At 38.3% G+C, this 11,951-nt stretch overlaps 1 protein-coding gene across 1 annotated transcript in view; it reads left to right on the plus strand.

Annotated features, from left to right (window-relative positions):
• PKHD1 (PKHD1 ciliary IPT domain containing fibrocystin/polyductin) overlaps positions 1-11,707 on the plus strand; it is a 638,127-nt gene extending 626,420 nt beyond the window's left edge. The window contains exon 68 of the mRNA XM_036768333.1: positions 10,852-11,707. Within this exon, the coding sequence (XP_036624228.1) occupies positions 10,852-11,303 (452 nt within the window). The 3' untranslated portion in view covers positions 11,304-11,707. The remainder of the gene's footprint in view (positions 1-10,851) is intronic.
• Positions 11,708-11,951: the final 244 nt, after the last annotated feature.

Below are 11,951 nucleotides of genomic sequence, written 5' to 3' on the forward strand. Positions count from 1 at the left end.
AGTGCCTTGCACAGCTGAGAAATATGAATATTCATTTCTATTCTCATTCAATAATTGCCAGATGTCTATAATATTTAACTTTTCTAAAATCCTATTCAGATACTTGTTTTCTTTCATGATTATTTTTTATTAGTTAGATTTATCTAGAGCTTAAAGGGCTGCTATAGGGTCTCCCCAATTTTTTAATGTGTTTTGATGTTACTCAATTCAGTGCCTATATGTTAACAATGGAAATTACTTAATGGCATATGGTAACTTTCAACAAAATGTTTTCCTTTTTATCTCTTTTAATTAAGTCAATTTTTGCTATTGCCTTGTCTGAAATCCTAATTGTTACTTCTGGTTGTTTTTTGTTTGTTTGTTTAAGTGAAGCATACTAGCCTCTGTGTGTGTCTTTAAGTTTAAGTATGTTTCATGTAAATACACACATATAAGTGTGTGTATATACATATATATATACATGATTCTTCTATCTTCTTCTGTGTTATGTATGAGTTTATGCCATTCGAATTTATAATTATGTTTATTTTCTTATATATATATGTGTGTATGTGTGTGTGTATATATATACATATATATATATATATATGTATATATATATATATATATCTGCTCCCCATCATTCTTTATTACAAGTTCTTACCCTTTCTTTTATTTTATCTCTCTTCAAGATTCTACCTTCTCATTAATCTTTCTTTTTTATCTCCTCCTTTCTTTATTCTTTTTCCTTCCTGCATCACTTGCATGTATTTCTACATCAAATTTGCTGTGTGAACTGTTCAGATGAACATGAGGTTCAAGTAATGACCGCTCAAACTAGTAACATAGAAACAAGGGCAAAAGGCATAGCTAGAGGTTTGAATTGATAAACGTGAGCACTTAGATGCTCTGATAGCTGTGTTTTCTCAGTGATATGGGAATTTCTTTCAGAGATACAGTTCACTCTATGTGACTCCCTTATTCACCCAAATCTATGAGTCGTCATTACCTCCAAGATGATATATAATCTGTTTATCTTTCGAATTCGTTCACAGCTTGGCTCTGATCTCTCCACGTCAATTGGACATTACTCCCCTCAAAAATTCTGCAGTCTAGAAAAACTGGTCTTTTTATTCCTCAACTCATCTCTCATCTTAGTGCCTTTACAACACCCAACCATATGCGCATCTTTACCATCTTTACCTCCACCTCTTGGAGTTCCTCCCTTCATTGAAAATATAGCTCCTGTGCCATCTTCTGAACAAAGCCTTTCCTGGTCCTATAACTATGTGCTTTGTCCCAAAGCACCTTGCATTTAGCTATTTTGTATTTATTTGCTATATGTATGTATATATATATATATATATATATATATATATATATATATATATATGTATATGTATAGGGAGAGAGAGAGAGAGAGAGAGAGATCCATCTATCTATATTTATTTATCTACTATCTATCTATCCTTATACCCTCCATTAGGATGTAAACTGAGTGTCAGCAGAGATTGCTTCATTCTTTGGACTTTTCTCACCAAAACATAGCACAGTGCCTGGCAATATTTAATAAGTAGTTTAATAAATATTGATTGATTGATTGATCATAAACCAATCATGCCAACTTCTCCTCTGCCATTTCTGTTCACATCGTCACAGAAATCAGCCACGGGACTCTACTCATCATACTATTGGTAGGCTCAATGAAAAATTTTGCAGACCACTAAAAGTGTTTGGGGAACTTAAGTCTCTCTGTCCCTATCCACAAGAATAATCTATGTTACGATTAATTCTAAAAACTAGTCAAACACCACCACATTTCCATGTGATAAAAAATGCCAACGACATCATACAGTTGGAGTGTCTATTGACGTGGGTTATGGTTTATAGAATAAGCCCCAGGTTTTATTTTAGTTTTTCAAAGCAGGAAGTTAACAGCTTTTTAATATTGCCAAATACCTCCACTTTTCCTGGTGTCCATCATGGCAATGAAATAATATTCAGAATCCCTGGGTTCTGAAGGCTTATCTTTACTGACTTTATGTTCTTGAGTAGATCTCATCACCTTTCAAAGCATCAGTTTCAAGATCTATAAAATGGAAGTAATAATCCCTTCGCTTCTTCCTCACAGGTTTTGTTGAGAGAAGCTTATGAGAGAATACATACAGACATGCAGAAGTGTTTGTATATATATGCATATTAAATATATATATATATATATATATATATATATATATATACACGTGTGAATATTTCGACAGCAAAGTATTTGTATGTTTGTATACAGGTGTTTACCAGACTTGTTATTTCATCAATATAGAGAATTCCTGGTATGGACTGTCCTCTAGCAATGCAGATAAATACCTTCTCTGCTATTTCTAATCTTGAGGAACTTCCTGTGTTTAGGATAGGTTAAATGACATATCTAGGGTTTCCCAGCTAGTTTCTATCAGAAGCAGGAATTTGAACCCTCAATCTTCCTGGCTTCAAGGTTGGGTCTCTATCTACTACCCCATGATAGCATATTCTGAAAGTGTCAAGTATTGTTATAGTGGTATGGAGTATGGTAAGGAAATAGAGAAGCATAATATACCAAATCTGAAATCCTTGAAAATTCTATTTAATATATGCTTCACACCATCCCTTTAGATGTCTTTGCCTGTTCTATTATTCTTGGAGCTATTTCAATTTTGTTTTTGTGAGGCCTTCCTGTTATAATTTTCTCTATCTGTATGTAGGACAGATGCCTGGAATAGTCTCTTGGCTCCAGATTCCATAAAGAGAAATCTATCCAGTCACATTCCTTGGCTAACTGTTAGACTGATGCTAATCTCTCAGATAATCTAATATGGCCATCTTCATGAATCTTATCAATGCCACTTAAGTTAACTATGTTAAGCAGTCAACAACGCCTTGGTGTTTTATTAAGCTACATTTTTTATGTGGCTGCTTATTAATAAATTATTAGAGAAGAAACAAGGGGAAGGGTTCCTGTAGAAGCTTTTGAATTAAAGGGGGGGTGAGGGACCAAAGAGGCCATTTTACCAGAAGATAGAATTATAGATAGAAGCGATCTATTATCTGAATCTTCCCCTGGGAAACAGCAGTTTTGTTTCCTGTTTTTCCTAAGCATCATCTAATCTTAACAGCATAGTTAATCTTAACAGCATAGTTCCAAGACACCCAAGGAGGCCAGTGTCACTGGAAGACAAAAGATGTAAGAAGTAAGAATACTGGAAAGGTAGGAAGAGGCCAATATAAAATGCTTTAAAAGCCCAATAGAGAATTTTTATATTTGATCCTTAAGGTAATAGGGAGCCAGTGGAGTTTATTGAATAAGAGTGTAAAATGATGAAATGTGGTTTTTGGAAGATCAACTTAATAGCTGAATGGCAAATGGACTTAAGTAGGGAGAGACTAGAGGCAGAGAGACCAATCAGCAGGCTATAGCAGTAGGAAAGTCATGAGGTAATTAAGGCCCGCAGCAGGGTGGTGGCAGTCTCAAATGAGAGAAAGGAACAGGAGATGTTATGAAGGTAGATAGGCAGGTCTTGGCAACACATTGGGTATGGGGGAGGGGATAAAAGGAAGTGAGGAGTTAATGACACCTAGGTTGTGCATCTGTGTGACTGGGAGAATAGTGGTATTACAATGGGAAAGTTAGGAAGAGGAGAGAGTTTTGAGGAGAAAGATAATTGGTTCAATTTTAGACACATTAACTTTAGAATACGGAGCTACTAATCAAATATCTGAGAGCCAATGAGATCACCAAGCAATACAGTGTAGAAAAAAGAGAAGAAGGCCCAAAACACAGCCTTGAAGGACACCCACAGTTAATGTGCATGTCCTGGATGACGAGCCATCAAGAAGAGGTCAGACACATAGGAGGAGAACCAAGAGAGAGTAGTTTCACATATCCACATTAACTACAAAGGACATATAAAGGAGGATGCTCTCTGCACCCAGAGAAAGAACTGATAAGTAGAAGTATGTGTAGAATGATTTTACATATATTTGTATGCACACACATACATATTTGTGTCTAATGGTAGCCATCTCTGGGTTGGAGGGGAGGAGGGAGGAAAAAAGGTGAAAAAAGAAGTTTACATAATAACTTCATTATATATCGAAAAGAAATAGCAAGTGGTATATAATAGGGAGAAAAAGACCTAGAGAACATTGAGAAGAGAATGGAGAGGGAAAAAGGGATAAAAAGAATAAAAAGGAGAGAAAAATCCATAATTCAGCAAAATTAACCAACTCATCAACCACGTCTGACATTTCATTCAATGCTCCAAACTACATTCTACCCAGAGTCCTCCACTTCAGCAGAAGAAGGGAAGGGAATACATTCTTCTATTTCCTCTGAGGAGTCAATCTTGTTTGTCTGTGATTTCATTTGCTACAGGGAAACTCAGTCTTCTAATGTAGACAGCCACCTACTTTATATCTTAAGCTCTAACACAGCTGTCTGAGATAGTTGTAGGTTACGTAAGCAGTAAATGTCTGAAGCCAAACTTCACCCCATGTGTTCCTGACTCTGAGGCTGGCTCTCAAGTTATCCACTGTGCCACCCTGCTCATGACAATCCCTTACACTGCAATTCATTCAACTAATATCTATTGATCATGATGTCATGATAGTAATAATTGCTTACACTTGATATCCCTTTATATGGTTACCAAATGCTTTTACGTATGTTATGTCATTAAATCTTCACAAAATTACGATGACACAGGCAGGACATTGTGTCATTATGATCACTATTTTACTGAAGAAGAAGATGGGGTTCAAAACAGAGAACTGGCTTGCCTAGTCAATGATGTGCCAAAGCCAACTTCGAAAGGTTGGAAAGCTTGTTAAATTTTCAGTTCAACACCTCAAAAATTAGCAAAAGTTACAAATCAGGGCATGATTTATTTTAATTGCCTAGGTTTAAGAAAAGGATGGAGAAGATGTTAATAATGCAGATTAAACTTAAAAGGAGGATAGCTAGGGTGCTGAGTCTGGAGTCAGGAAGACTCATCTTCATGAGTTCAAACCTGGCTTCAGACACTTACTAGCTGTGTGACCCTGGGCAAGTCACTTAACCCTATTTGCCTCAGTTTCCTCATCTGTAAAATGATTGGGAGAAGGAAATGCAATCCACTTTGGTATTTTTGACAAGAAAAACCCAAATAGGATCACAAAAAGTCTGACATGACTGAAAAACCAACCAAACAACAACAAAGTTAAGAGATCCCTGGGTACATTTTCCTGGAGAGTCACTTGTTAAACATTTACCAACATTGCTGTGCCCAAACAAATAGAATGATATCAAATGTGGAAATATTAATGTAAAAGCAATATCAAACAAATATTGCACATGGCAAATGTTGAATGAGAAGCAATTCTCTTGGACTCCTATGTTTGCAACCTGGGGGGTGAGAGGGGTGTATCAAGACTCTCTTATTTGACAAATGAAAAACTGGAATGAAGGGAGAATGTCCTCTGTGTCCACTGATCATCTAATGTATCAGTCCTCACCCAGGTCTCTCCTTTGAACTCTAGGTTCAAAATATAGTAACCCATATAATATTGTTAGGCAAAAAGAAGCACTTGAATCATCTTGGCTGCCCCTTCCAAGAAGATTGAAGTTCACTATAATTTTGCAGGTAACACACACATGATATCTTTATATACTCTCATTGGTTTAAAAAGAATCAGATGACTACAATCAAATCCAGATTTAAAGATACCATATACAATGTATGTATTTGTATCTGAAAAGTGGGAAGGAGCACAGGAAATGGAAGTGACCTTAGAGATCATCTAAGGTCCTCAGTTCACAGAGGGGGAAACTGAGGTCCAGAGAAGTGAAATGGTTCCTCAAGGTTCCCTAGAGAGCAAATGGCAGAGCCAAGATTCAACCCTATGTGAATTGATCCAGAATCAAGAGCTCTTTCTTGGCTATACTTGGCTATTCCTGGATTTGGGAAACCAAAAAGCTGCACTGGGTGGTCATGGAAGAGCACACATTGTAAGCCACTGCTTTCCTGGGTAGAGCAGAAACAGATCACCCACATCTTTTCTCCTCAGGGAGCCCCAACCTCCTTTATCATTACATCTCTAAAACTTGGCCAGGTTACATCACACCATTCCCATAGCTGGGATTTGTTTTGTTGTTGTGGAATTTAAAAAAAAAAAGTAAGGATTATATAAGACACAGGAAGAGGTAAGTTGGAATCCCATCTTCTTATTTTAATGAGCGTGTAACCCCAAGGCAGTGGTGGGGTGGGATGGGAGGGAGAAGGAGGGAGAAACATGCTACTGATTTCTATGTTTTGATACTCACTATCCTCCTTTGCCCAAAACCCAAGTGTTCAGCTGTGTGCCTTAGGACACATATCTGCTATAAATTCATTTTTTATCTAATTTGTCTGAGATCTAAGCTTCCTGTGGAAGTCTGAGATCAAAGGATCTGATTCCTTCTGATGTTGGCTCTGACATATAATGTGTGCTGACTTAGTTCTGTCTATAAACTCGCAGTGGGAGGCTGCCATTCTCCCTTGGCACCTTTACATAGTGAACTTTCATTTCAGCTGGGGAGTCTGTCAGGTATGTTGCTGATTGGAGCTGCCATGTAAATAATTCATGGGGAGATTTTTTTAAAAAAAAAACCGTATTTTTGGTCTGCAAAGGAAATCCAATCCTGTATTGGCCTTTTATGAATAGCTTCTGACTTGAAGAAGAAAAGAAAGGAGGGGAAAAAAAGATTTCCAATGCTTTCTCTCTAAACAGGGAGAACAATGCCTTCAATGGTTAGAATGTGGATGGTTTATGGTGTGAGTCTTCTTACACAGAATAAGTTGGTTTTATCGAGAGGAAAATCAAAGTGCTGGTCATTTTTTATGCTTTGTTTCTACTTTCTTTTGTCCTTTGACCGTTAGATGATCCGGAGTTGTTAGCAACTTTGGAGGTGATGCCAGGCTGACATCCCAATTGGTACAGGAGCACCTGGAGTAGCCAGTTCTCATTTTACATCTGAGCTCTTTATGGGCCAATCACTTGGACATAGCTGGAGCAAAGATCAGTCCTAGGACTCCTGCTTGTAGGAGGCAATTTTGTGTCCAGGGCAACTCTGACTACTAATTATATTCAGGAGAAAAGTATTTAACTATTAGCAAGAAAAAAATGGTCCCTGATCAGGACACTTGAAACCCATATGAAAAAACAGTTGGATGTCCCATATCCAGAGGAGCTTTGTTCTAAGGGTGCTGTTGTACTGTTAACCAGATACTCCACAAATGCAGTCTAGGGTCATATCAAAACACGGGATAATCTCAGCAAATTAAAGTTTTTGGATTTACAGAAATGATAGCCCTCCCACCCCACACCCCACCACCCACTACAGACTCAGTAGACTACAATATGGACTGACCATGTGGGATATTGCCCCTATAGTTGTGTGCAACCCAGCCCTTCTCTATATAAAATGGAGCTTAAATGTTCAACATGTAATAGGCTTTAATAACAGTGCTACAAATATGTCAAATGAGCAATTGGCCAAATGATATTATAACTGACTTTTGTCAATTTACTCTGCAATTTGGTTTTAATGAAGTGCTTAAGAAACTATGTTGGTCAGGGCCACCTTTTGTAGGATATGCCTGTATTTAAAATAAATGCAAGGAAAGGGGTTAAAAGGCAATCACAGGAGCTGTATGTATCAGAAAATTATGGTCTATATATAAATTGTCTATACATAAAATGGAGCTTGTGCTCAATATATAATAAGCTTTAGAAACAATGTTATATATATTACAAATGGCCAAATATTATAAGTAAGTTTTATAATTTACTGTGGGATTTGGTTTTAATGAAATACTTAAGAAGCTATGTTGGTCAGGGCAAACTTTTGTAGAGCATGCCTGTATTTACAATAAGTGCAAGGAAAGGGGTTAATGAATTTAGAAGTGAGATGAAGTAAAAGACAATCATTGGAGCTGCATGTATCAAAAAATCATTGTCTTTCTATGGTGTGAGACAAGATGCTACAGCACAAGACTACTGGATTTGACTGGGTGGTTCAGTGGATAGAGTGCCTTGGGCCTGGAGTCAGGAAGACCTGAATTCAAATTTGACCTCAGACACTTAGTGTGACCCTGGGCAAATCATTTAAGCCTGTTTGCCTCAATTTCCTCATCTGTAAAATGAGCTGGAGAAGGGGATGGCAAACCACCTCAGTATTTTTGCCAAGAAAACTCCAAATGGGCTCAACAAAGAACTGGACATTATGAAAATAGCTACTGAACGATAACAAAAGCAACAACCTGAGTTCAAATCTTGCCTATTGATTTATTAGTTGTGTGATCTTAAGCAAGTCACTCAACTTCTTTGACCTTGTTTCCTCACCTTTAGAATGAGGAGGTTGGACTATTTGACTTCTATATTCCCTTCTATTTCAAAATTTGTGATTCTGTGAGTTGGTTGGTTGGTTGTTATCCTTTATTCTCAGAGGACCAAAATGGCACCACTCTGCTAGAGTCAAGTTAGAGTGTGTCTGACTGTGGATGATCAGACCTACATGAGCTTGGAATGTTCTATCACAGTTCGGGCACAAATAGTCCATGTAAACATTTGGGGTAGATTCTCTAAATTTGCGCATCTCACTTTTTTTTGATTCTGTGAATAAGGGATGCTGAATGCAAGAGGTGAGATCTATGGATGCAAGCAAAACATGGGAGAGGAGAGAGCCTTATGTGCTGGGGTTACATTATTGCCTATAAGAATGGTAGAGATGGGTCAAAGAATAAATAATTGAAAGTAGCGAAAGTTCCTTAAAGTAGAATATAGATAGGCAAGAAGAAAATGAACATATCATACAAATACAAGATAGACTTTTGGAACACAGTAGCTGGGCCCACTCTTGTGGAAAACTGACAGTAAAATTTGGATAGGTAATATGAGTAGTGATTAAAGCTTTCTCCACTAATACCTGGTCCTGTTGTTTCATTGTGGTATGAAGGTGGCTCTGGGTTCTTAAAGACTGCAACACTGTATCTTGAGTTTGAGGGAGTAATTGCAGAAGTTGAAGAAGTGATCAGGCTTTCTGCCTCACGCCCATGTACATAGTAGCAAGTACTTCCTAAACAAATGGCTGCCATCTTGAGTGTTTGCACCTCTTATGTAAAGGTGTGTCAATGAGAATCAAGTGGCTCTCATTTTGGTCCATTGAACGTTCATTCTCTGTGGCTTAAGCGGCAGGTGAAGAGGAATCTAAAATGTGAAGGGGAGGTGGGAAGGTGGAAAAAGCTGCTTAGAACAGTGGCAGGGCAGGTAGACATAGCTGATAGACCTCAGCTGAATGATTACTGATTGACTGGGGTAAATGTTCATTTCATTGGCCAAGTAACACTTAGTGCCCTAGATTTTTCTTTGGAATCCTTTGTATTTTATTTTCCGAATTTAAAAATCATTATTCTGAGAAGTGGTTCATAGGTGTCACTAGACTGCTCATGAGATCCATGAAACAAAAAGGTTAAAAGTTCCTGTTCAAGATGAAGCCCTTCGTGATCCCCTCCCCAAGCATTGTTCTCTTTCCAAGGCTACCTTGTATTTAATTCCTTTTTATTTACTTGCATGTATTATCTTTATCTTTATATGTTTATATATGAATTTGTCTTTCCCTTTCCCCAACCATTAGAATGTAAGCTTCTTGAGAGATGAGGTTATGTCTTTTTTGAATGTGCATCCCCATCTCCTAGTATGGTGCCTGGAACATAAGGACTTGATAAATGCTATATCTCTCTACCACTGCACCACACATACAGCCAGTCACTATAACTTGTATATCTCTGAAATGTCTTTAAAATAAATTCCTTATCTACTCTCTCTGCTACTAACTTAGTTCAGGCCCTCACCCCTTAGCCTCCTAGTTGGTCCACTTGCCTCTCCTGCCTCCTGCCTCCAATCCATTATACAAAGTTCTGTCGGTTTAATCTTTCAATATACAAGTTTGATCATGTCCTGCTCCTGTCCAAAAACCCTTCAAAGACTCTCCCACTCCCCTTCTTCAGAATACAGTCTAAATCCCTTGGAGAATATTCAGAACCTGCCAAGGTGTGTCTTTAACCTCTCTTTCTAGCCTTGTTTCCCAGCACTCCCCTTCATATTCTCTATGTTCCAGCCAAAGTGGGTTAGTTATTGTTCCCTTAACATGTCATGTATTTTCCTGATTTTTCTGACTTTTCTCAGTTTACCCCTTCTCCCTAGAGTGTCCACATATCTTGAAATCTTGTATTCCAGTCAATATCTGGTCCAAATTTTACCTGCTTCATGAAAACTTCCCTGATCTCTCCAAACAAAAGTTAGCTGTTCCCTTAATGGCCTGCTAAGGTATTTGTCTTGGACTTCTTCTATATGGCTTAAAACGTTTCTTCTTTTATGACAACAAACAAGAAAACAAGACATTTATTTTTGCATATGTCTTATCACCCCAACCCTATAAAGGGCCTTTAGGACACACAACACGATGTATGTGGGACATAATGTATATACCTATAGATGTGTGTACAATAGATAATGTGATTTGAGACAGATGGTATCAGCACCTGAAGGATTAGGAAAAATTCTTATAGAAGGTGCCACTTCAGCTGAATCTTGAAGGAAACTAGCCATTAGGAGAGGCAGAAGCAAGGGAAGAGTGCATCTTGGTATGAAGGAGAAGTGATGAAAGGCATGGAAATAGGAAAAAAGTGTTGTGCATAAGGAATGGTAAGAAGCAATTTGACTAGACCACTGAGTGTTTGAAGGTGAGTGCTAGATATTAAGGCTGGAAAGGCAAGCTGGGGCTATAAATAATGCCATTTCTTCCTTTACTGCCTTTCGCAGATATGAGACAGAAGGTCATGCCAGGCAAGCTGAACCAGCTGCCTTATCAACAGTCGCTGAACGGATTATCAAGAAGAACAGTCCGGTCTGTGCACAGAGAGGCAGCAAAAGGGGAAGAAGGCATTGCCCCAAAGGGTGACATTGCTCACCTTCCATCCCAAGACCACATCCTCACAAGTAGCGCTCCTGCTCAGCCAGCAGCTATCCAGGAAGTCAGGAATTGGAAAGATGCTCAAGCACAGCTATTTGGGTGTCAACTAGGAGAACAAGATCAGTTACTGGTGCTCTATCCCAGCTTCGATCAAGAGGGGCAAAGGCTACAGGAGCAGAGACACGCTAGCAAAAACAATGGCGACTTGGGCCCCTACTGGGAGGGGAAATCTTCCCAAGAAGACTCAGAGGCCTTCCACCCACATTTGCTGCAGCAGGCACCTATTCAGGGACAGTTGTGATCAGACAGAAGCCGGACCATTTGAGTTTTAAAATAAAAATGTTGGCAAATTCTCCAGAGTTAGATCAGGGACAGAGGAAATCTAACATATGAGAGGATCCTGGAAGGGAACAATAAGACTCATGAATTATTTTTTGTATATGTGTGCTTTAAAATGGAAAGCAGGGAATGTCTTAAATAGTTCCATAGCTTTTCTTCTATTTCACCATGGCCTAACCCATACTCAACACAGTTATGGGCATATAATGGGTACAATAAATACTCAGTTGATTGATGGACAGATAATATATGATCCCAGCAAGAAAGAATGAACATTTCATCCAAGACATCAACAAACACTTATTAAATGCCTACTATATGTCATAAAATTGGAGTAATGTTGATTTATGTCAGAAGGGATTTCTGTGAAGGCTCTTTAGGTGCTTCTCTCTCTCTCACACACACACACACACACACACACACACACACACACACACACACACACACAAAGAAAAGCTCCAAAGAAGAGATATTAAAGAGTCTGCTGCTGTTACAGATGCAAGCACACAGTGAAACACTGGGACATCCTGTAAGAGTATTTGAAGGACAGGAGAAGACTCCTATCTAGCATCTGTCAGAACTAACTTTTCCAGCCCTAAGGCAGCTTCCT

Source organism: Trichosurus vulpecula, chromosome 7 (assembly GCF_011100635.1).
Source record: "Trichosurus vulpecula isolate mTriVul1 chromosome 7, mTriVul1.pri, whole genome shotgun sequence".
Lineage (NCBI taxonomy): Eukaryota > Metazoa > Chordata > Mammalia > Diprotodontia > Phalangeridae > Trichosurus > Trichosurus vulpecula.